Source organism: Sus scrofa, chromosome 9, assembly GCF_000003025.6.
Source record: "Sus scrofa isolate TJ Tabasco breed Duroc chromosome 9, Sscrofa11.1, whole genome shotgun sequence".
In the NCBI taxonomy this organism is placed as follows: domain Eukaryota; kingdom Metazoa; phylum Chordata; class Mammalia; order Artiodactyla; family Suidae; genus Sus; species Sus scrofa.
In genome coordinates, this window is record NC_010451.4 from 20775166 (window position 1) to 20801897 (window position 26732).

The 26732-nt window shown below is 40.3% G+C and overlaps 1 protein-coding gene across 8 annotated transcripts in view; it reads left to right on the plus strand.

Annotated features, from left to right (window-relative positions):
• The window catches only part of TMEM135 (transmembrane protein 135), a 279815-nt gene that overhangs the window by 34081 nt on the left and 219002 nt on the right, over nucleotides 1-26732 (plus strand). For 2 of the 8 annotated variants that reach the window (XM_021062615.1, XM_021062616.1), the window contains one exon: nucleotides 63-188. The exons of 2 other annotated variants lie outside the window; for them this stretch is intronic. In XM_021062615.1, the coding sequence (XP_020918274.1) occupies nucleotides 141-188 (48 nt within the window). In that variant the 5' untranslated portion in view covers nucleotides 63-140. Of the gene's footprint in view, nucleotides 1-62; nucleotides 189-5811; nucleotides 5888-15663; nucleotides 16019-26732 lie in introns of those variants that run through there. 4 more of the 8 variants (XM_021062613.1, XM_021062618.1, XM_021062617.1 and 1 more) reach the window with 3 other exon arrangements.

A 26732-nucleotide genomic window follows, 5' to 3' on the forward strand; every position in this document is an offset into this window, starting at 1 on the left:
AAGGTATATGTATATGGTTTACAGAAAGGAGTGAAATAGAACTTTCCATTCTTTTCTCTCAGCATCAGTTCCATTCACTGAAGAATTTGTAACCCATGTGCCAGGCACTGTGCTAGGTCCTGAAGTTGCCATCAAGATGAATGAACAAGCCTGCCCTTGAGCTCCTCACCTCCCAGTTGGGGATAGAGGTGAGTGGGGTGGCAGGAAACACTGCTAACTAATGTGTTAAAATAAAAAGGCTGTTCTCAGTGATAACAGAGGAGTGAATCATGCATTGTAAAAGCACATAGAAAGGCAACTATCTCTGCCCAGAAAGTTTCATAGATGCATTTGAATCTGAGTAGAAGGTCACCACAAGAGAGGAATTTGATATTTGTTTGATGTCTACTCTTCTTACTCCACTGACTCTAAATTTTGTGTGGTTGGGATTGATCTTGTTTCACTGCTGTATGCCGGGCACCCAGCTCAGCACCTAGCATCCATCAGGTGTTCTAAAATACATCGGTCCCATTGACTGAAAATATCTTTGGTGGTGAGAACCACCCGTACAATAACAAACAACACAATGTTTTTTCTAGGCTGAAGTTTATAATATCAGCACCAACAGCTCCTGGAAAGGAAAGAGATAGCTCCCAAAATAGCTCCAAAGAGTAAGGGCTAGAGAAGAAGCCGCAACCTGAGTTCCAGTCTCCGTCCTGTTATTAATGGTTTCCTGACTCTGAATCAGTGATTATCCTGTACCAACCTTAGTTTTCTCACTTGTAAAACAGCCATTTCATTATTTCTTATTATAACATTACTTACTGTAAAAAAAGGAAACAATTGATAGAAGAGGAATGACTGGGAGTTCTCCTGCGGCACAATGGATTAAGGATCCAGCATTGTCACTGCAGCAGCTGGGGTCACTGTTGTGGTGTGGGTTCAGTCCCTGGCCTGGGAATTTTCACATGCTGCGGGTGCAGCCAAAAAAATTTTTCTTAAAAAAAAGAGAGGAAAGAAAGTAGCACTGCTTCTTTTCTTTCCTTTTCTAAATGCAAAATTAACACATGCATCGCAGCTTTAGGATGGCAGATGGAGTGCATCCTGTTCATCTCTCCCTCCCTCACCAAAATTGCAGGATTGATTAAAAAAAAAGTTTAATAACTATTCAAAAGCAAAGAAGGAACTTTTGATTAGAAGCTGTGATCAAGGGGGAAACCAGAGCAGTGAGCTGAGGCTCCCATCACCTCAGAGCTATTGCTCTTTGTCATGTGCTGTCCTGACTGGGAGCCATCTGGTTGTCTCTAACCAAAGAGATGAAGAGATAGAAAAAACTGAAATGAGAGGAAAGATAAGAGGCTACAAAGATTTTATCATCATTTGAATGCAGTTATTTTAAAACTGTTTAATGCCATGGATCTCTCTGCAGTGGCTTAGTGAAGACTATGAGATCCCTTCTGTCTTAAGTCCAGTTGAGCTGCTAAAACAACAGTTGAGCTGATACCTACTGGGCAGCTTATTGCAACAGAAACTTATTTCTCACAGTTCTGGAGGCGGGGCAATCCAAGGTCATGGTGCTGGTATGGTCATGCTCTGGTGAGGGCCCTCTTCCTGATCCATAGCCAGGACTCTTGCTGTGCCCTCACAAGGTTGGAGGGCTGAGAGATCTCTCTGGGCCTCTGTTTGTTAGAAGGGCACTAATCCTATCCATGAGGGCTCCACCCTCATTACCTATGCACCTCTCAAAGTCCCCACCTCCTAATACCATCACATTGGGCACTGGAGCTTTTTTTTTTTTTTTCGTCTTTTCTAGGGCTTCACACCTGGCACATGGAGGCTCCTAGGCTGGGGTCTAATCAGAGCTGTAGCCTCTGGCCTACACCAGAGCCACAGCAACGTGGGATCCAAGCTGGTCTGCAACCTACACCACAGCTCATGGCAACACCAGATCCTTAACCCACTGAGTGAGGCCAGGGATTGAACCTGCAACCTCATGGTTGCTAGTTGGGTTCGTTAACCACTGAGCCACGACAGGAACGTCTCTTTTCTTTCTTTTTTTTTGGAATTTCAGCATATGAATTTTGTGGAGATCTAAATGTTCAGACTGCAGCACCTTCTCAGATTAATGCCTTCAAATGCATGAAATAAAATATATAAGATTATATAAAAATCAATGATATTGAAATGCAATTATCAAGGAGTTCCTGTCGTGGCGCAGTGGTTAACGAATCTGACTAGGAACCATGAGGTTGCGATCCCCGGCCTTGCTCAGTGGGTTAAGGATCTGGTGTTGCCGTGAGCTGTGGTGTAAGTCACAGACGCGGCTTGGATCCTGTGTTGCTGTGGCTCTGGCATAGGCCGCCGGCTACAGCTCCGATTCGACCCCTAGCCTGGGAACCTCCACATGCCCTCGGTGCAGCCCTAGAAAAAAAAAAAAAAAGGCAAAAAAAAAAAAAAAAAAAGAAAGAAAGAAAGAAAAAAAAAAAATGAAATGCAGTTATCAAAATATTAGGGTTTTGTCACAGAGTTCCTATTGTGGCTATGTGGTAATAAACCAACTAGGATCCATGAAGATGAGGGTTCAATCCCACTGCGGGTTTGCTCAATGGGTAGGGGACCATGCATTGCCATGAACTTCGGTATAGGTCACAGATGCAGGTCAGATCCTGCATTGCTGGAGCTGTGGCTTAGGCCAGCAGCTGCAGCTCCGATTCGATCCCTATCCTGGGAACTTCCATACACTGCAGGTGTAGCCCTAAAAATAAATAAATAAATAAAGTTTTGACATATGTTAACATACTAACAAGTTAAGTAATAAGATGTGACAGCCAGCTGATTATCATTTTTGAGCTATCTGCCACAATCATAATATAATATGAATATATCTATGATTTCTGTTGGTGATAATGTCTGTGATTTGTTGCCTATATTCAAATAGTGGAAAAATAATATATTTCAGTTACAAGCTAGTGAAAATCAAAATAGTTTTTTCATCCACTGGACTCCCCTGAACTCTATCCACAGACCTCAGGTTAAAAAAACTCTGGGTCTCATAGTATTTCCATGAGATTTCCCAAGAAAAGAGGAAATGTGATTCTTTAATCTTCTAGTCCTGAAAAAAAAAGACATGATACTTCGGTTTAATAGAATTCACTAAATCCTAGCAAATAATACAAATGAAATAAAGAATACAAATGAAATAAGGAGACATGACTGAAACATACGGTAAAATATCAGCAATAAAGAGAAAGCCCTAAAAACTACCAGAATAGAAAGATGACATACAAAGGAAAAAGAGTCAAATAGCCCTAGATATCTGATTAGCAAAATTCTATCCAAGAAAACAATGGATAATATATATATATATATATATATATATATACATAGATATACATATATATTTTTTAACCACCTAAAAAAAGTTTTTAATCATATTCTTTCCCTGCTTCAAGCTACTCCCTAGCAGTCCAGTGGGAATTTTTTTTTTTTTCTTAGTGGTGCCTGCAGCATGCAGAAGTTCCTGGGCTAGAGGTTGAACCTGCACCACAGCAGTGATAACACCAGAGCCTTATTAACAGCTAGGTCACCAGGAAATTCCAATAAATAGTTTTAAATACTGAGGGGAAATTTACTTTGAATCTACAATTTTATTTGTAACCAAATTATCAGTAGTTTGAAATAGAGCAAAAGCAAAATAATGCTGTTTTTGGACATATAAAGATTTAGAAAAATTAGCACACATGACCTAAAATAAACTCTACCAAGAAAAAAATTATCCAGAAGGAGGTATTGGAATGCAAGTATATTGGGACAAATTAATTAATGTCATAGAATAAACAGTAAAAAGTGGAAGAGCTCTGGCCTGACCCTTTTATTTATTTATGTATTCTCCTACACCTTTTTCAATACCAATGTAAACCTGTACAAAAATGCAGATATACAAGTTACTTTTTATTCTTTAAACAGTGAGCTCATTCATATAAAATAGTTTGTGTGTTTTTTTCCCCCATTTAATGGAATGTTATGTACGTTCATCAATATTGGTACACACAGATCCACCTTACTCATTAACTGCCTACATCCCACAATATAGATGTATCACTGTTTATTCATTTAACATGTCCCAAAGATGGACAGTTAGATAAATTTAACATTTTTGCTCTTATAAATCATGCTTAGAGCAATTTTTTGGTCAATATTTCTATAGAGTAGAGGCTTCAGAAACAGAAGTATTGGGTCAAAGAATATGTGTATGTGTACTTAAAATGTACATAGATCCTGCTGAAATGATTTCTAAAAATATCACTAATTTATAGTCAGAGTACAAGTATATGAGATGCAGTAGTTTAAGGGGGGAAATCTTGAAACATGAGACCAGATACCAAGTGGAGAGAATTTGCTGTGGATTTTTTTTTTTTTTAAGAGACAGAAAATAAGCATGACTTTGACGGCCTGTGACAGATGGCTTTGACCTTCAGACCACATGGACAATACTTTTCAAAATTGATCTCAAACTAATCCAAAAAGGAAGGAACTCAACAATTCAGTTAGGTTTTATTCTATTAAGAGTAGACTAGTAAATACATTCTTGCAGGTAATTTTATCTTTCATAAGGTAATCTTAATGAGGAAAACCTCTGCCTTTGGACTTAATTCTAAGCATCATGGAGCCCTGATTTGTACAGTGGACGTGATAAAATCTTTGATAAGAAGTATATGCATCATCTTAGAAGTTGCATATTTGTAATATGTAAAACTGTGATTGTTGGCCAGGTTTAGACATGCACTTCAGACTTTTAGGAAAACAGATACTGAAAAGTTTAGAGAGAAAAAAATATAAATGGCCCATAACTTGAATCTTCAAATGAGAGTGTAACTACAGAGTGGTAACTATAGAAGTTTAACTTGAAAGGTATATTTTAAATTGTGTTTTACAGCAAATACTTGAATGTGTCTCTGTGCTAAATATTGGGTTATGTCTTAAAGACACTGCAACTGTTTTGGAGGACATTGTGAGAACTTAATGCATTTGACATGTATTAATTCTCTGAATTACTTTAAGCAAAAAGATATCTCCATTTTGCAAGTGGGTAATATCAATTGAAGAGAGGAAAACGATAGCATTTATTTTAAAAGATTATATTGGCTACCTTCTATGCGTACACCTAACACACAAATAACAAGAGATGAGTCCTGTCTTCTAAGCACATATAGTTTTGTTAAGTACCAGAGTTTCAGAAAATATCACTTAAAGAAAAGCAGTAGAGGAGTTCCTGGTATGTTTGCAGTGGGTTCAGAATCTGACTGCAGTAGCTCTGGTTGCTGTGGAGGCGTGGATTACATCCTTGATCTGGAACAGTGGGTTACAGGATCTGGCATTGCTGCAGCTGGCTGGAATTCAGTCCCTGGCCTGGGAATTTATATAGGCCCTGGGTGCAACCATTAAAAGAAAAGAAAGGAAGGGAAAAGAAAGGAAAAGAAAAGCAAAGCAGTAGAACCTTCACAAAGAAAAATAAAATGCTGGTACTACATGTCATGTGTAGATTTTCAAAGGACTGGTGAAAAGTTAGAAAAAGAGGCATCTGTTTAAGGAAGGACACACGTGAAAAGCAATAAGTTCTCTGAAGATGTAGTTAAATCCCAGAATGAACAATTGTTTGAGTCTCTTTATGGTCAACAAATAGGACACTGTAGCTATGTTTGGCCTCAGATAGGGGAAGGAGTAGGCCCTGTGCTTGGGAACAAATAATGCAATCTAAATGGATGATAAGCAGAATACAAAGTGATTAACTCTTCTTTTGCTTGACCTTTTCTGTCAATAATCATTTGTTAGAAAGAATAAAATTGAGAATCACCGAAGCCCAAGGTGGTTGAGAAGACCATGAAGAATTCAGCTATTTTCCATAAAGGCAAGTGTCCAGCCTCAAGTAAATGTCATCAGTTACATATCATGGAACTATAACAGCTTGTAAATATTGCAAAATGATGGCGCTTATGGATAGGTTTGTGTGCTCATGGATAGTTTGAGAGGACCAGAGCTTGAGGTCGGGCTAATATTGTCCCAGTCCTATAAGAAGTGCACAGTTCCCTTTCTAGAAACTATTTAGGCTGAAGTGATAATGAAAAATTTCTAAGAGTCAGTTATTTGTTCCCTCAAAATATTGCTGTTTCATACTAGTATGGTAGCTGCTACCGGACAATATAAAGATGACAAATAGGACATAGATTCTGCCTCCAAGGAACAGAAAATTTAATAAGGGAGTTAAGGAAGTAAACCAAAAACAAACAAGCAAAGTAAGAAAGGGTAAGTTGTAAATATTTTTTCTTGCATTCTTCTTTAAGGAGAACATAGAGTGCTTCACAGTTTCTCTCCCGTCACATCTTTCATTTATTTATTGATGCAATATTTTATTTACTTATTTATTTGTCTTTTGTCTTTCAGGGCCACATCCACAGCATATGGAGGTTCCCAGGCTAGGGGGTGTGATTCAATATTTTGTTAATGTGTTACATGTGCAAGGCATTGTGCTGAGTGGTAGAGAAAATAACAAAGAAGGAGTTCCGTTGTGGCTCAGTGGTTAACGAATCCGACTAGGAACGATGAGGTGGCGGGTTCGATCCCTGGCCTTGCTCAGTGGGTTAAAGATCTGGCGTTGCCGTGAGCTGTGGTGTAGGTTGTGGCTCAGATCCCATGCTGCTGTGGCTGTGGCGTAGGCCAGCGGCTACACCTCCGATTGGACCCCTAGCCTGGGAACCTCCATATGCCACGGGAGTGGCCCAAGAAATGGCAAAAAAGACAAAAAGAAAAGAACAAAGAAGACTCAGTAGATATTGCCCTTAAGGAGCTTCCAGGGAGAAGGAAATTTTATTTAAAATTTAAATGTTAATATCTTAGTCTGTTTGGGCTGCTGTAACAAAATACTATAGACTGGGTGGCTTAAACAACAAACATTTACTTCTCACCATTCTGGAGGCTGAGAAGTCCAAGAAGAAGGCACCAGCTGATTCCATGTCTAGTGAGGACTGTTTCCTGGTTCATAACTGGTGCCTTCGGGCTATGTTGCCACAAGGCCAAAGGAGTGAGAGAGCTCTTTGGAGTCTTTTTTATAAGACACTAGTCCCTTTGGTGAGGGAGGGCTCCCCATCATCATCTAATCACCTCCAGAGGCCAGCACTTCCTAATACCATCACATGGGGAGTTAAGATTTCAACATATGAATCTGGAGGAGACATAAACATTTAGTCCATTGGATCCACTTAATTTAGTTCTTTTTTTTTTTTTTTAAGGGCTGCACCGCAGAATATGGAAGTTCCCAGGCTAGGGTCAAATTGGAGTTGCAGCTGCTGACTTACACTACAGCCACAGCAATGCCCAGATCAGAGCTACATCTTCAAGGTAAACTACAGCTCAAGGCAACACTGGATCCTTGACCCACTGAGTGGGGCCAGTGATCGAACCCGCATTCTTGTGGATACTAGTCAGGTTCTTAACCCACTGAGCCACAATGGGAATTCCTACTTAAGTTCATCTGAAACAAGCTGCAGGGTTGTATTTATAATCATTCGAAAAAGGAGGGTCAAGCAGTCCACAAGGGTGAAGGAGAATCAACTGAGAAGCTTAGCCTCTTGTCTTACAGGTATTTGTGTATTTGGGCAGAGACAATGGTATGTACTTAACTAATCCCATTTCACCTTCCTTTTCTGGCCCCACAGGAAGACAACAATTTCTATCTTCCCTTGAAATTAGGTGGGGAACATTTAACTAGGTTCTGGATATGCCATGCAAGCAGAAATAATGTGATCCACTTCAAGTCCTGGCCCTTAAAAATAAAAATAATCAATATTTACTAAAACTAAACATACAACTGCCTCATGACTGAGCATTTCCACTCCTAGGAATATGCCCAAGAGAAACAAAAGCATATGCAGGTTTAGTCATAATAGCCTCAAATTCACAACAACCCAAATGTCCTAGAATGGGAAAAATTCATATAATAGAATATTGCACAGTGATTAAAAAAAAAAAAAAAAAACTATTGGAGTTCCTGTTGGCTCCGCCGAAACGAATCTGACTAGTATCCATGAGGACTCAGGTTCTATGCCAGGCCTCGCTCAGTGGGTTAAGGATCTGTTGTTGCTGTGAGCTGTGGTGTAAGTCGCAGATGTGGCTCGGTTCTGGCATTGCCATGAGCTGTGGCATAGGCTGGCGGCTACAGCTCCAATTTGACTCCCTTGCCTGGGAACCTCCATATGCCACAAAAAAAAAAAAAAAAAAAAAAAGATCAAAGAAATGAACTATTGTTACAGTAACATGCACAAAATCTTGAGTAAAGGAAGTTGGGTGCCCCAAAATATTCATGTTTATCTCCATTAATGCGAATTTCAGGAAAAGGTGAAAAGAAGCTATGGTGATAGAAGTCTGAATTGGGATTACCTCTATTTGCAGGTGTATTCACTGGGAAGGAGCACAAGAGAGCCTTCTGGGTTGGTAGAAATACTCCTTTTTCAGGATAGTTGTCTTAGGAGTGAAGGCAAATGTAAAAATTCATCAAGCTGTACACTTAAATATTTTTGCACATTACTATGTACAACAACTAAAAATTATGCATGCACATACATACAAATAAAAAAATAACAACAAAAATTGACCATTGAAAGCCCAGTAAAAATAAGAGGAACGCTTAACCTTGAATTACTTCTTGAAGGAAAGTTGGCCTGCAGGGCGGGCCAGCCTGCTTTGGACTTTCTGTGAGCACAAAATAAACCTTTCTTACTCTAAGCCCCTGAGATTTAAAGGTATATTTGGCATCACGGCCTAGTCTAACCTTTCTTGGCTAATACAATATTCATCACCCATATAACTGCCAAGGTCAGAAGGTCAGAAACCTGCAGGCTAAGTCTTTCATAGGCTGTGACCGAAAACAAACTTATAAATGAATATATAAATTAAAATTCCAATTCACTAAATGAAAGTGAGGAGGGAAAACTCTGTCATTCAAACTAGAGTATTTGTGTTACCATGATTAAGTTCTTTCTTTCAAGAAAGATGCGCATAGGAAAGTCAAACCACAATAAAAGTTTGTTTGGTGCATGTGTTCTCAGAGAAAGAGCATTACTTAGATGAGTCAAATGTTTAATGCCATCCTTCCAACAAAGCTTGCAAATCCATTTTATTTTTGGTCTTTTTTTTGCCACTTCTTGAGCCGCTCCCGAGGCATATGGAGGCTAGGGTCAAATCGGAGCTGTAGCCGCCAGCCTGTGCCACAGCCACAGCCACATGAATCTAAGACGCATCTGTGACCCACACCACAGCTCAAGGCAACGCCGGATTTTAACCCACTAAGTAAGGCAGGGATCGAACCCGCAACCCCATGGTTCTTGGTCGGATATGTTAATCACTGAGCCACGACGGGAATTCCCAAATCCATTTTATAGCAAATGTACTTTATCAGTGGACCCCTTGGGAATACCTGAGGTCCCAGAATGCAGTTTCTACTCCCCTCAGCTTGTGCCTCAGTGACTCATCTTCTTCTTTTTCGTCTCCTTCTTCCTCTTCTTTTCTTCCTCCTCCCCCTCCACTCCACCACCCACCCCCGTCCTCCCCACATCTTTTTGCTTCCAACTCTATTAACTGTTTTTTTTTTTTTTTAGGCATATTACTACATTCTAACTTTTTAGATAGGTGTTTGGCTTCTGAGGTATTCCTTTTGATATAGCTACTCCTCTCTATTGTATGTAGTTTATGCATTTTTATGATGATATAAAAGAAAAAATCATAAGTCTTTTACTTTCAAATTCTCTGGTGGGAGTGGTTGGGTTTGAGATGCAGGAAAGTGCTGTCCTAACCTTCGACTCCAAGTACTGGTACCATCATTGAACTGGCCTAGACTCTGGGAATTCCATACAGCATATCTGGATATTTCACGTTATTTGAGAGCGTTTGTGGAATTCTTGAAGCCGTGAAGGACAGCGATGAAATTGTTATCAGAGGCTGGAGAAAAAGGGATCTCATTATGTACCTGTATGTAGTGGAGGAAAGTTTGGCAACACACTTGCCTGATGAATTGTGGAATCTAGAAAATATCTCCAACAAATTGGTACATTCGGTTAAGGAAATTTCCAGGCAGAATGTTGAAAGTACCTACTGTTTTTTTAAAAAATGGATGTGTGATAAGACACACAGAGATAGAAGGACTAGTCAATTGATATAGAGGAAATATAAAGAACTGAGGGTCTTTGGGTTAAAAAACAAAGCTGTTTTTCACTCCTAGCTTGTCCAAGTGGTAAAAGGTTATGAAAGTATGGAATTGCTTTAACGCAAAAGTTAAAGCTGGGGTGCAGCTGTGAGACTTTTTTAAAACTGTAGAAAGATTTAAGAATGTTCTTTCTAGATCTCCTCAGCTTGATAAGAGGGCTTCTAAATATTTTAAGAGCATTTTCCAACAGCTTCCTGACTCTCAGCTCAAGATGGAAAGTGTCTGCCTCAAAGAGATTTGTGAGTGTGACTTTAAAAAATGGAGTGGTTATAATTTGATATATAAGAATCCCCCAAATTTTAAAAGAGAACTGTATTGGCAGAATAGCTGTTTGAACTGAAAGAGCCTAAGTATTCTCAATATAGCAGCTTTTAACATTTATATGGGTAAAAATTTACATTTACATTTTAAAAACTGAATATAGTATTTTAAAATAAAATGATTTGAAGAAAAATGTGAAGTTATTTTGCAGTCAAAATTAGTAGAAAATCAGATCATATGTAGCTATTTTGAAAAGCTTGCCTGCTTTTAACAAAGAGAAAGTGTATCAGAATGTTGCTGGAATTAGGAGGTACCACAGTATCACACACTAATTTCTACAATGAATGCATGTAAAGCTGAATAGTTTAATGTGGTTAAATCCTCTGTATGACATCTTAAGAGCTTTTCCATTCTTTTCCAAAGACATCTTTAAAGCCAGAATCTTGCAAGAGCAGCAGTTTTAGCTTGGCTTGTCTTCAAAGCCTTTGAATTCACCAGAGATTGCCAGATAAGTTTCCTTCATTCTCTGTGTATCTTCCTAGAAGAAACTCTGGTTCGATTTATTGATGAAACCTAAAGCCTTTTAAAAAAGTAAGCAACAATGAAGGCCCAAGAGAGTAACCAGTCAAGCTACTGGTCACATGTGACCTAAGAGAACAAACAGCCCAGGCAGGTAAAATGTGTAACATTACCCTTAAAATTAATGGCAACATTATGAGAAAGCTTTCTTTTGACTAACAGCCTTATGTATCTTATAATACCATATAAAGGAATTTCCAAATGCAAACTACTGATTTATGGCAAACTGCTCTTTTTGCAAAAAAATTTGTCTTTTTAGGGCTGCATCCGTGGCATACGGAATTCCCAGGATAGGGTGGAATCAGAGCTGCAGGTGCTGGCCTATGCCACAGCCACAGCAACGTGGGATCTGAGCCTCATCTGCGACCTACACCACACCTCATGGCAACTCAGAATCCTTAACCCACTGAGTGAGGCCAGGGATTGTACCCTCGTCCTCATGGATACTAGTTGGGTTCATTAGTGCTGAGCCACAACGGAACCTCTACCAAAAAATTTCTTTTAATCCTAAAGCACAGATCATCCTCCCTGAGAATTTATTAATGCCTCCCTGTTCTGGTTTTCTATAGCAGCACCGGCAAAGAGACAGAAATATACCAGATAGAGAGTATATTTTCCATTCCTTTACATCTGAGAGTTTGCCTAAAATTGCCCCTTCACCCTCCAACTCTAATGAGCACTGTCATTTTTGGCACCTGTGACAACAATAACATTCTTCTCAAATATTTTTAAACTCCAAGTCTTGATTTAACACTTAATTCAAAGAATCACATGCTTTTAATTGCAATTTAAAACTTTCATTATTTCTTGGTACATGCCACATGGTAAATATAATGCTTATCATTGATGCAAACTACATGTGCTATTACATTCAAAAGCAACTGGTAATTAGCAAATCTGAATTATTTGGTAATCAAAACACTATTTTTCAAGTATTGTACATCCTAGCAAAATGGTTTGTTACTTATATTTGGCATTTTACTTTATTTTAAATACATGTTAGGAATTTTGGGGTTGATGTGTAACACATTTTATTTTTTCCCATTCAGCATTTTCTTGAGGAGCATCAGATTTTCAGAGATGGGTTATTGAAATTAAGTAGGATAAGCCTGTGTTACTATGTTAACTGCATAGGAATTTAGGTTGTCCCCCTTGAGAGGAGAGGATATGTTTATCTGTGGGAAAAAAGATATGCCCAGATATTTGGGTAGCCAGAGGCATTGAGCTATAGCAGGCACTTCTGATTGCCCCTAGTATCTGTTCTTTTCATTTTGTTCAGTAATAAAACCCCAAATGTAAGCTGGACATTTGTCCAACCAATAAAAAAGATTACATTTCTCAGCCTCGTTTGCAACTAAGTGGTGGCTATGTGACTAGGTTTTGGGTGATGGGTTGTAAGTGGTGGTTTCCATGGATCTTCTGGGAAGTTTTCTTACAAGAGAGAAAGTATGTGCTCTGTTCCTCTTGTGCTGGTTTTCCTGGCTAGCATGTGGATGCCATGGCTCAAGGTGAAGCAGCCATGTTCTAAGTTAGGATGGAAATCACAGGTAATAGTTGGCAGAGCAACCTGTCAGGAGTCTGGGATCCCTAGCGGTTATGGAGCCAATATCTTAGCCTAAGACTGTCTGTGTTTATGGGGGGGTGGGGGTGGGAGATGGGGATAGATTTTTATCTTTAAAATTTTTTTTTTTTGCTTTTTAGGGCTGAACCCATGGCATATGGCGGTTCTCAGGCGAGGTGTCTAATCAGAGCTAAAATTGCCCGTCTACACCACAGCCACAGGAATGGGGATCCGAGCCCCATCTGCAGCCTACACTGCTCATGGCAATGCTGGATCCTTAACCCACTGAGAGAGGCCAGGGATAGAACCTGAATCCTCATGGATACTAGTTGGCTTTGTTTCCGCTGAGCCATAATGGGAACTCCTTGTTTATATTTTTAATTTTTATTTTTTACCACTGTTAGTTTGGGCTTTCAATCTGCATACTCTTCTTTTATTACCTTATTTAGTTTATACTATCTCATACTATTATACCTATCACATTATCTTTTTTTTTTTTTTGGCATCTTTTCGTCTCTTTAGGGCCGCCCCCCTCGGCACATGGAGGTGTCCAGGTTAGGGGTCAAATTGGAGCTGTAGCCGCCGGCCTACGCCACAGCCACAGCAAGGCACAATCTGAGCCACGTCTGTGACCTACACCAGAGCTCATCGCAATGCCGGATCCTTAACCCACTGAGCAAGGCCAGGGATCAAACCTTCATCCTCATGGATGCTAGTCGGGTTCGTTAACCACTGAGCCATGAAGGGAACATTATCTTTTTTAGTTTTCTTGCTTTTTTTCCCCTTTTCCTTTCTAGATTGTCAGGTGAAAACAGATACCTTCTCTCTCCCTCTTTCTCCTTTTTGTAATATGCAACAATTTTTATTGCAACAGTGGTCTTTTTGTGAGGGTAGGAAGTCTGATCTCAAAAACTGTGTTGGGGAGTTCTTGTCGTGGCTCAGTGGTTAACGAACCTGACTAGGAACTCTGAGGTTGCGGGTTCGATACCTGGCCTTGCTCAGTGGGTTAAGGATCCGGCGTTGCCATGAAGTGTGGTGTAGGTCTCAGACACGGCTCGGATCCTGCGTTGCTGTGGCTCTGGCGTAGGCTGGCAGCTACAGCTCCGATTAGACCCCTAGCCTAGAAATCTTCATGTGCTGCAGGAGCGGCCCTAGAAAAGGCAAAAAGGCAAAAAGACAAAAAAAAAAAAAAAAAAAAAAAAAAAATTGTGTTTCATTTAAGGTTTCATTACCTAGAAACTGTCATCACACAAAGCAAGGTAGCAATCATTCAGAGGTGGTAACTTCATAAAGGGTGTATACGGATCCTCTACAGCATCACTGTCAAGTGATACTTTAGTCCTGACCAGTGTTATGACCAGAGTCACTTGCCAAGATCTGCTTTGCTTCCTCTACAATTATTTGTCTTTTATCATAATTAAGTAGAAAAGAACTGCTTTCATTCTTTTTTTTTTTTAATCTTCTCTTGTATAGATTTCCTTATTCCCTTAACATTAAAAACCTGGGTGACTTTTTCTTTCTTTCTGTCTTTTTTTTTGGTCTTTTGTCCTTTTAGGGTTGCACCCGCAGCATATGGAGGTTCCCAGGCTAGGGGTTGAATTGGAGCTGTAGCCAATGGCCTACACCATAGCTACAGCAACGCCAGATCCTTAACCTACTGAGCGAGGCCTGGGACCAAACCCGAGTCCTCACTAATGCTAGTCAGATTTGTTTCTGCTGATTAGAACTCCAGAAACTTGGAATTCTAAGGAAGCTGGGAATTTATTATAGGTGAGGAAACCGACATTTATAAGACTCACAGGCAATACAGGTTCCTTGTCATGCTAATTGTTAGCTAAGATTTCTAGCCAGGTATGAGTTCTAAGACCACTGCTGCCTCTACTATGTGTATTACATGAAGCTGAGTCCCCCTAAAACCAAGTTCCCTTACTGAATTTATGATTTAAAACTTGAAAGTCCTTTCTTATTCCTTCTGACCTCAGTCCTGTGCTGAGCACTAATCAACCAGTTAGATGGCTAAAACTGCTGTTGTTAATAACATCCTTAAAAGTCTAAAATTGCTATTATAGGTTATCATTAACGTACAGACTCAGTTTGCTTCTGTAGGCAAGATGGGTTCAGAGACTTCAGAGCTAAGGGTCACCTGGTCTGAGAATTGTAAGCCAGAGAAATCCTGACATCCAAAATGAGGATTAAGAAATGTTACAAGATGATGATTAATCCTAGCTCCTTTGTTTTTCCTTTGTAAGTAATCCCTAACTCAAAGACCAAGTGGGAGTGGATCTGGGGCTTGTCTCCCTTTCCCTTATGTGGCGCCCTGCAGTAAACCCTTACTTTGCTGGAAACACCTGCCCTCAGAGTTTGGCTTTCTGCCCTCAGGCGCACGAGTCCTTGCTGGGTTACATATTTGCCTGATGAGCACCGGTGGCCGACGCTGTAGATAAGACTTCCCACTGGGCCAGGGTTTGGAGAGGATGACCTACTACTGTCCTTTCCCCATACAGGATATGCAAGAACATGCCTAACAGATTTTTCAAGCCAGCTCAGGCACCGCAGATCTAAGAAAGCCCAGCAATTGGGAGCAGAGCAGTTCCAACTAGCAGGCGGACTTAGCTATTTATTACCTGCCAGTCTAGGGCAGGGGAGCTGGCAGTTCTAAGGATGGTTGTCCAGGTTCTCCTCTGGCAACTGTCTTCCTCCACTAGCTCCCAATAAAGACATTTGATCCCTTTCTTCCACTGCCCTCAGTTCTACTTGGCTGGGTTTTCAGAGGACAGAGACTGGAGTACAGTGTGACCCAAGTCAACTTCTTTGCGCATCCTCCACTGCCCGCGGGTGCTACTGCGGGGCACTGGGGAAAGCAGCGGCGAGGCGGGCGGCAGGCGCGTCCCCGAGCTGCGTTCTCCGACCTTCCGCTCCCCAGCGCCGCGCGGGCTCCGAGGGGGCGGGCACGCGCCCCCGGCCAGGCCGCTTGAGGGAGCGCGCACGCTCCGCCTCTCCCCGCCTCCCCGGTGCGTGCCCCGCCCCCTCGAGCTGCTATAAGCCGAGCGCTCAACATCCGAGGACTTTGGCCCAGAGTAACCCTGCTCCCGTGACCTTTCCCCTCCATTCCGCACCTCCCCCGAGCCCGCCCGGCGAGCCCGTGGCGGTTGGGCGCTCGCGGCTCTCTCTTCTTCCTCCCTCCCTCTCGAGCCTGAGCCTGGGCTCACCCCGCTCCGGGCCCCTGCGCGCGGCTCCTCGTCATGGCGGCTCTCAGCAAGTCCATCCCTCATAACTGCTACGAGATCGGCCACACTTGGCACCCTTCCTGCCGGGTCGCCTTCGTGCAGATCACCCGGGGCGCCCTGGAGGAGTCCCTGAGGATCTATGCCCCCCTGTACTTGGTGAGACCCATCAGCCCCTTTCCCAGGGCGAGTTCAGTGTGTCGGATGGGCCAGGGGGTGCAGCGGTGCTCCGAAGGGCGGGGACACTAGCCCCTGGTCGAGTTCTCGTCGGGAGGGGTCAGGATATCCCTGGAGGGGGTGGGTGGGATGGAGGGAGGTCGCGAGGGCCGGATATCCTAAATCCTACCAGGGATGGGAGAGGGGGGAGGGGAATTAGAGGTCGAGCTGTCATCTGAATGTCTGTTGTTGGGAGAAGAGGACGGGCTCCCAACTTTAGGATTAAGTTTGGGACACTTAAAATTGTGAGTTTAGGGACCTGCGTTATTTTTCCTCCCTCCTGCCTTGTGATGGAGAGATGTTTGTAGGTCAGCGAGGCAATGAGAAATGGCCTGCAGTCATTCCTCATCTAATTCCCCCTGTTTTGGCGTCCCCCTCACCCCCACCCCCCTTTTTAAAAGGCATATTTGACATCAGCTTCCTTTGGCCTCCTGTCTTGTCTCAAATTGGGATGACAGGATTGTGGCTTGAGGGTTTTGCAAGTATTTCTGCAAGTTCACAAAGTGGTTTGGTTGAGATTTTGCTTGGTGTTTTCAAGGGTGGTTCTAGTTTTTGAGTCAGTGAAAGTGATAAGGAGATCTGACTTTATGTCCCACAAGTTCTTGATTACATGGCTTTGCATGTAGGGTTATCTACGTTTGGAGTTTTTAATAGAGAATGTTTGGAAATACGTCTGTGTATCACAGAGAATTGTTAAAGACGTTTGTTCTTAAATGTTCTCACCAGTGTCTCTCTCTCTCTCCTCCCCCACCTTCCCAAGAATCTCATCCTTGGTATTAAAAGATTTATCACTTTGGCTGCTTAAGTTCATTAAGTTCATTCTCTTATTTTCTTGTTTTTACACTAGCCTTTTTTAAAAAATGAGGTATAGTTGATTTACAGTGTTTGTTAGTTTCAGGTGTACAGCAGAGTGATTCAGATATATATTTATGTATTTTTACAGATTCTTTTTCCTTATAATTGTTGAGTATAGTTCCCTATTCTCTCATTTTCTCATTTTCTTGCCCAATAGAGTCTGTGTCCTAAGGCGGATATATATATATATTTATATATATATAATTTCCTAAAAGTTCCATTTAATAGTCAATGGATGATCAATTCTTACTTCTCATTGAGTAATAATTTAGATTTATACTCTAATATTCCTGAAGGTGTGTTATGACCATATCTGTGGTACTCCTTGAGAAGTATGGTTATTTAGGAGTTCCAGTCGTGGCGCAGTGGTTAACGAATCCGACTAGGAACCATGAGGTTGTGGGTTCGGTCCCTGCCTTTGCTCAGTGGGTTAAGGATCCGGCGTTACCGTGAGCTGTGGTGTAGGTCGCAGATGCGGCTTGGATCCCACATTGTTGTGGCTGTGGCGTAGGCTGGTGGCTACAGCTCCGATTGGACCCCTAGCCTGGGAACCTCCATATGCCTCAGGAAGCGGCCCTAGAAAAGGCAAAAAGACAAAAAAAAAAAAAAAAAAAAGAAAAGAAGAAGTATGGTTATTTATTACAGAAACAGAGGAGAAGATAATAACTTTCTCTGAGCTTGCAGAATTCAGTTTCATTTGTATCATTTACACTGATGTTTTTCAGACTTAATGTGTGTTAGGAATCCCCTGGGGGAGTGTGTTAAAATGAGGGACCTGATTTAGTAAGTCTGAGTGGATCCTCAGATTATGCGTTTCTAACAAATTCCCAGGGAATATTGATGCTTCTGAATTAAGAGGCACACTTTGAATAGTAAGGATCTAGCGTAAAGGCTGTTGATAAACTTGTTATTGGAGCTGTAAATGTCTTCTTTGATTTCTTTTGGCAAAGATCCATGTTTATCTGCTTTTCCGCATGAATTGTGGCCACTCTGTAGCTCTTTTTTTTTTTTTTTTTTTTGAAATAGAATCTCTACAAACATGATTGAGCTCTTCATGTATTCAATGATACAAAGAGATTGTACCTCCCTTTAGAGGATTATGATATAGGTGGGGAGAGAGTTTATGGTATATAATTTCTCCCTCTGAAAATCCATAGCACTTTTATATTGTGCCTCCTTTACTGACTCATTCATTCAACAACTATTTGTTGAGTGCCTGATGTTTTTTATGTCTACAGTGTAGATAATTTATTGGGTATATCTATGATAGGGAAGTTCAGGGAGCAATGAGCTTTGGGGGTTTTTTTGGTCTCATTGGGGCCGCACCTGTGGCATATGGAGGTTCCCAGGCTAGGGGTTGAATCAGAGCTGTAGCTGCCGGTCTACACCACAGCCACAGCAATGCGGGATCCTTAACCCACTGAGCGAGGCTGGGGATCGAACCCATGTCCTCATGGATGCTAGTTGGGTTCATTACTGTAGAGCCATGACCGGAACTCCTAGGAACATGAGTTTTTAAATTCCTGCCGGTGGAGTGGGGGCACAGGGGTCAAGAAGTTTTGTGTTTTACTATTATAACAGTGTTTATAGTTATATTTCCAATTCGACTAAATACTTTTCGAGGACAAATTCTTTTTTTTTTTTTTTTTTGTCTTTTGTTGTTGCTATTTCTTGGGCCGCTCCGGCGGCATATGGAGGTTCCCAGGCTAGGGGTCCAATCGGAGCTGTAGCCACCGGCCTACGCCAGAGCCACAGCAACGCGGGATCCGAGCCGCGTCTGCAACCTACACCACAGCTCACGGCAACGCCGGATCGTTAACCCACTGAGCAAGGGCAGGGACCGAACCCACAACCTCATGGTTCCTAGTCGGATTCGTTAACCACTGCGCCACGACGGGAACTCCGAGGACAAATTCTTGATCCTGTTTGGTTTTGTATCTGTATTTGTGAATTTAAACTAGTGGGAACTGACCAGTATATTATTTTAAGTGAAATAGAATAGAAAAACTGGAGTCCGTCGCAGGTGATGCAGATAAGCGCTCTTTCATGACAGTTTTTTTCCGGTTTCATTTGCATGGGTGGTTTGGTCTCTTAGAGCATATAGCCACACTTTGCTCTTTGTCAGTGTTGGACAGTTGTTGATTAAATGTGTAACCCCAAGGGCCAAGATACATGTTGGTATGGGAAGAAGTGTGCTTTTAAAAGGGTTCAGGGACTTCTGAGTTTGAATCCCAGCTCCATCGGTTACTAGCTGTTTAACTTTGTGCAAGTTACTTTGTCTTTCTCTGTGAGAGTTAAGAGAAATAATGCATCATAGTTTCTAACACATAACAGGTCTTGAATAATTAGGCATTTGTTTTCTTCCCCATTCCCTCAGTGGCACTTGAGTTAGGTGTGACGTTCATTGAGGGTGAGGAGGAGGGCTCCTTGGAAGAATAACATTTGATTTGAGCCTTGAAGATAAGGATGAGGAAAATTACCTCACCTCTTTGAGCCTAAGTCTCCTTGCTTTGCAACAGATAATTATACCCATCTTCTAGGGCTCTTGTGAGGGTTTAAATGGGATAATAGTGTGTAGGAATAGGGGCTATCCCATAGTTGGGCCCTGATAAAGTGTTGCTATTAATAAAACAGTGCATTCATTGTGATCCACGTCTCTATCTCCAGTTGGACTGCTAGTTTGTATTCAGAACTAGCGTAGTACTTGCGTAAGTGCTTTGGTAAGTGTCCCAATGAGTACAGGTATGAATGATTTAACTCACGAATAATTCAGGAATGAAGAGATAATATTTGGCAGGTCTAAGTTAGTGCCAGAGGAAATGGAAGGGCAGTTTTAGAGGCATTTCACAGGAAAGTGAATAGGACTTAGAATATTTTCTGGAACCAATAAAATAGATCTTTTATATCTGCTTTTCTTTTGTCCTTTTTAAAAAAAGATTTTAATTTTTTTATTACAGTTGATTTACAATGTTCTGTCAATTTATGCTGTACAGCAAAGTGACCCAGACATATATATGTATATATACACATTCTTTTTCTTACATTATCCTCTATCATGTGCCATCACAATCGACTAAATAGAGTTTCCTGTGTTATACCTCAGGATCTCATTGCTTATCCACTCCAGATGCTATAGTTTGCATCTACTGACCCCAAACTCCCAGTCCATCCCCCTCCTACCCCCTTCCCCTTGGCAACCATAAGTCTGTTCTCCAAGTCCATGAGTATCTTTTCTGCAGATATGTTCATTTGTGCCACATATTAGATTCTAGATATAAGTGATATCATATGGTATTTGTCTTTTTTTTTTTTTTCTCGTCTTTTGTCTTTTTAGGGCTGCATCTGCGGCATATGGAGGTTCCCAGGCTAGGGGTCCAGTCGGAGCTGTTGCTGCTGGTCTACACCAGAGCCACAGCAATGTGGGATCTGAGCTGCATCTGCAACCTATACCACAGCTCAGGGCAACGCCGGATTGTTTTTTGTGTGTGTGTGTCTTTTTGTGCTTTCTTGGGCTGCTCCCTCAGCATATGGAGGTTCCCAGGCTGGGGGTCGAATCAGAGCTATAGCCACTGGCCTACGCCAGAGCCACAGCAACGAGGGATCTGAGCCATGTCTGCAACCTACACCACAGCTCACGGCAATGCTGGATCCATAACCCTCTGAGTGAGGTCAGGGATTGAACCTGCAACCTCATGGTTCCTATTTGGATTCTTTTCCACTGGGCCACAACGGGAACTCCTGGTATTTGTCTTTCTCCTTCTGACTACTTCACTTAGTATGAGAGTCTCTAGTTCCATCCATGTTGCTGCAAATGGCATTTTGTTCTCTTTTATGACTGAATAGTATTCCTTTTTGTGTATACCACATCTTAATTCATTCATCTGTTGTTGGACATTTAGGTTGTTTCCATGTCTTGGCTCTTGTGAAGAGCTTGGCTAGTGCTGCAGTGAACATATGGGTGTGTTTTTCTTTTTCAAGGAAAGTTTTGTCTAGATATATGCCCAGGAGTGAGATTGCTGGTTCATACGGTAGTTCTATGTTTAGTTTTCTGAGGTACCTCCATACTGTTTTCCAGAGTGGTTGTACCAATTTACATTCCCACCACCTGTGCAGGAGGGTACCCTTTTCTCCACACCTATCCAGCATTTGTTATTGATTGAGTGTTGATGGTGGCCATTCTGACTGGTGTGAGGTGGTACCTCATTGTAGTTTTGATTTTCATTTCTCTAATGATCAGTGATGTTGAACATTATTTTCATGTGCCTGTTGGCCATCTGTATATCCTCTCTGGAGAAATGTCTGTTCAGGTCTTCTGCCCGTTTTTCAACTGGGTTGCTGTTTTTTTTTTTTTTTTTGCTGTTGAGTTGTATAAGTCGTTTGTATATTTTAGAGATTGAGTGCTTGTTGGCTGCATTATTTGAAACTGTTTTATCCCATTTTGTAGATTGTCTTTTTTTTCTTTCTTTCTTTTATGATTTCCTTTGCTGTGCAAAAGCTTGTAAGTTTGATTAAGTCCCATTGATTTATTTTTGTTTTCATTTCTGTTGCCTTGGGAGACTGACCTAAGAAAACATTTTTATGGTTGATGTCAGAATGTTTTGCCTATATTCTCTTCTAGGTGTCTTATGTTTAAGTCTTTAAGACATTTTGAGTTTATTTTTGTGTATAGTATAAGGGTGTGTTCTAGTTTCATTGATTTACATGAAGCTGTCCAGTTTTCCCAGCACCATTTGATGAAGAGACTATCTTTTTTCCCGTTTTATATTCTTGCCTCTTTTGTCAAAGATTAATTGACCATAGGTATCTGGGTTTACTTCTGGATTCTCCATTCTGTTCCATTGGTCTGTATGTCTGTTTTTGTACCAGTACCACACTGTCTTGATTACTGTGGCTTTGTAATATTGTCTGAAGTCTGGGAGAATTATGCCTCCTGCTTGTCCCCTCCCCCTCTGCCCCCTAGGACTGCTTTGGCAATTCTGGGTCTCTTAGGGTTCTATATAAATTTTTGGATTATTTGTTCTAGTTCTGTGAAAAATGTCATGGGTAGTTTGATAGGATTGCATTAAATTTGTAGATTGCTTTGGGTAGGATGGCCATTTTAACAATATTAATTCTTCCAATCTGGGAGTATGAAGTATCTTTCCATTTCTCTGAATTCTCTTTAATTTCCTTGATTAATGTTTTATAGTTGTCAGCATACAAGTCTTTCACCTCCTTGGTCAGGTTTATTCCTAAGTATTTAATTTTCTTGGATGTGATTTTAAAAGTTATAGTATTTTTATATTCCTTTTCTAATGTTTCGTTGTTAGTATACAGAAATACAACTGATTTCTGGATATTAATCTTGTATCCTGCTACTTTGCTGAATTCATCGATCAATTTTTTGTGGAGTTCTTAGGGTTTTCTATATATAGTATCATGTCATCTGCATAGAATGACATTTTTACCCCTTCTCTTCCAATTTGGATGCCTTTTATTTCTTTTGTTTGTCAGATTGCTGTGGCTAGGACTTCCAATAGTATGTTGAATAAAAGTGGTGAGAGTGGGAAGGCTTTTAGCTTTTCTCCACTGAGTATTATATTGGCTGTGGGTTTGTCGGAAATGGCTTTAATATGTTCCCTCTATACCCACTTTGGTAAGAGTTTTTATCATGAGTGGATGTTGGATTTTGTCAAATTCTTTTTCTGCATCTATTGAGATGATTGTATGGTTTTTGACTTTTCTTTCGCTAATGTGGTAATGAAGTTGATTGATTTGCATATGTTGAACCATCCTTGTGAACTTGGGGTGAATCCCACTTGGTCATGGTATGTAATCTTTTTTATATGTTGCTGGATTTGGTTTGCTAAAATTTTGTTGAGAATTTTTGCATATATCTGCTTTGCATTTGACATATTACCACTTGTGTTGTACTAAACTGATTCCTTTTGTTCCTTTCAGGTTTACTCTTTTGTTCAGCATAGCTGCTCTCATGCTTCCTTTTCATTTCGATATCTACTGCTGTTCCTAGTATTCACCCTCCAACGCTTAAACCATGTTGAAATGTAGAAGGGCTATTCCTCTTCACAGTGAATCTTTATGTTTTCACAATTTATATACAACATCAATCTTTATCATCAATTCACTTCATTTGGCTTTTTTTTTTTTTTAAGAATCCTACATATGTTGTAATATATGCTAACAATTTATGCATGTACCAAAAATATATTTCAGGAAGCTATATGTTATTTCTTGAATGTTAGTTGTTGCCACACATTCATAATAAGTTGTACTCATTACTATACACCTTCACATGAAACAGTTGTTAAGCTTTTAAACCCTTGACTACAACTAAAATTAATGAAAGCATAGTGCCCTTGGTACTTTGTGGGAAATTAAGAACACATAGTTGTCTGTTTAGGGGCATGAGTTCTATGCTATTCAAATTCTTAGGTCCTTTTTCTAAGCAGGAAAACTTGTTCATGTATCTCAGGTGGCTATAAAATTTTTCTTATACTTTTCCTGATGTCTTTCTATAGGACCTCCAGATTGGGGTACTGGCTTATATCCTTAGCTGACTTTAGAATAAAACCTTTGTCCTTTTGAGAAGGAAAGATTTAAGAACCTGATTTAAAGTCTTCTTCATTGACCTTTAGTTATCTTCCCCTTTCTTCAGAGTGTGAAAATGTTTACTTACTATTTACTTTCCTTGAATTTGATAATCTTGACAAACTTGTTATATAATAAAGGGTCAGCTCATTACTTCTATACTCTGAATAAACACTTAAAAAGGACCACTTTTCCACACTTTCCACTGTGGTGCAGTGGAAATCTATGAGGATGTGGGTTTGATCCCTGGCCTCACTCAGTGGGTTAAGGATCTGGCATTGCTGTGAGCTGCAGTGTAGGTCACAGATGTGACTGGTATCTTCTCTTTCTGTGGCTGTGGCTGTGGCTGGCAACTGTAGCTCCAGTTCAGCCCCTAGCCTGGGAACTTCCATGTGCTGCTGGCATGGCCCTAAAAAGCAAAAAAAGCAAAAAAACAAAAAACAAAAAAACAAAAAACAAAACAAAACAAAAAAAACAAAAAAAGCAACCAAACAAAAAACCAAACCAAACCAAAAACACACTTAAGCAAGAGTTTAAATTCTTAGGAAATACGAAAACAACTTAAGGGGCAATCTAGTTAGTTGCGAAAGGCTTGAAAAACACTGAACGCATTTCAGTGATATGCATGCAATTGTTTTTTTTTATTTTCAGTGTTCTCACACAGTTTTTTATTTTATGGAAAAAATGGTAGTTCTACAGAACTTTCAAAGATTACAAGATGCTGTTCAGAATTTTGTATTTCAGTGTGACTTTGAAGCAGGATCCTAGATCATGGGGTCAAATTGCCTATGTTAGAATTCTAGCTCACTACTTACTAGCTGGTATCTTCAGACAAATTACCTAACTACTCTAAGCCTCAATGTTTGTGTCTGTACTATTGGAGAAAAGGTAAATTTTAACTCTGGAGGTCCTGGCGAGGATTAAATGGAGTGTAATAAGTGAAATGCTTCTGGTACATAGTATGCATTGAGTTTTCAAAGGTAGTGGTTTAGCAGATTTTTTGGAGAAAGTGAGACCAACAGTCAGAGTTTTCAAGGGCCATTTGTTTCTGTTTTTTACTTGGCGGCTGGGCGGAGAGAGACGGACAGACTAAGGTCATTAGGGAATACAAACTGCTGAGAATATTTGGATTGTTTGACATTTAGAGATCATGGAATTTGTAAATATGATAGACCAATCCCTGTTTGATTTTTGCCTGAATCTTGCTTTAGGGGTGGAGGTGAGGGGCTTATTTTATTTTTTCTATTCACGAAGTAGAGGATTGTTGTTGTTGTTGTTGTTTTAGGCCTGCACCCACGGCATATGTAGGTCCCCAGGCTATGGGTAGAATGGGAGCTACAGCTCCTGGCCTATGCCACAGCCATAGCAACTCCAGATCTGAGCAACATCTGCAACCTACACCACAGCTCATGGCAATGCCAGATCCTTAACCCATTGAGCAAGGCCAGGGATCGAACCCGCAACCTCATGTTTCCTAGTCGGATTTGTTAACCACCATGCCATGATGGGAACTCCAGTACCATACTGTTTTGATTACCATAGCTTTGTAGTATAGTTTGAATTTAGGGAGCATAATCGCTCCAGCCTTGTTCTTTTTCAGGATTGCTTTGGCTATTTGGGTCTTTTGTGTTTCCATATACATTTTAGAATTATTTGTCCTAGTTCTGTGAAAAATGTTACAGATATTTTGTTAGGGATCACATTAAATCTGTAGATTATTTTGGATAGTATGGTCATTTTAGCAATATTAATTCCTCCTATCCTTAAACATGGGGTATTGCTTTCCATTTATATATTGTCTTCAATTTTCTTCATCAGTGTTTTATAGGTTTCAGTGTATAGATCTTTCCCTTCCACGGTTAAGTTTATCCCTAAGTATTTTTTGGATGCAATTTAAATGTGATTTTTAAATTTCTTTTTCTGATAGTTTATTATTAGTGTATAGGAAAGCAATAGGTACTGTATATTAATCTTGTATCATGCAGCTTTATTGGATTCATTTATTAGTTCTAATGTTTTTTGGTAGAGACTTTAGGGTTTTATGTACATAGTATCATGTCATATTTTACTTCTTCCTTTCTATTTTAGATGCCTTTTACTTAGCTTTTTTCTTGTCTGATGGCTGTGGCTAGAACTTCCAATACTATATTAAATAGAAGTGGTGAGAGTGATCCTTTTCCCTGATTTTAGAGGAAAAGCTTTCATTTTTTCACCATTGAGTATGACGTTAGCTGTGGATTTGTCATAAATGGCCTTTATCATGTTGAGATATGTTCTCTCTGTACCACTTTGATAAGAGTTGTTTTTATCATGAATGAATGTTGAATTTTGCCAAATGTTTTTTCTGCATCTATTGAGATGGTCACATGATTTTTATCCTCCTTTTGTTGATGTTAACATTGATTAATTTGTGGATATTGAACGAATCTTGCATCTCAAGTGTAAATCCAATTATCATGGAGTGTGATCTTTTTTTATATTGTTGAATTTAGTTTGCTAATATTTTGTTGAGAATTTTTACATCTGTGTTCATCAGTGATATTTGCCTGTAATTTTTTTTTTTTTTTTTGGCTGTGCCAGTGTCACATGGAAGTTCCTGGGTTAGGGACAGAACCCAGGCCACAGTAGCAACTTGAGCCTCTGTAGAGACAATGCTGAATCCTTAACCTGCTGTGCCACAAGGAAACTCCACAATACTGAGTTTTTAAGCACTAAGCTACCAGGGAACTCCATGCCTAATATATGTATATATTATACACATACACATACACACACACATATATATATATATGTTTTTTTTTCAGTGGTTTTAGTATCAGAGTAATAAACTCATAGAGATAGTCTTTTAGGAGAGTTAATGGGGCTAACAAAGACTGCTAAATTAAAGTTTGGTACTAATAAGGCTAGGATCATGAGTCAGCCCCTTTGAGGGTCATTTAACTGCTGTGTTCTATTCCATGGCTATAGACTGCAACCCCAATACTCGTGTACCATTTGTATGGCAAATGTGCAGCATTAATCACATGGGGAAACAGAAAAGGGAGAATAAAAGAATAAGATGAAATGTATGTAGGCCTGAGAGATATTTAATAGTAATATTTTTCTAAAGGGAAATTCCTAAATTGGGAGCCTGTCATCACAGTTCTCCTTCAGTCTGTAGCCTTTGTGTTAGTCATGTTGGTCTCCATACTTGCTCTTCATGAGCTGTGCCTAA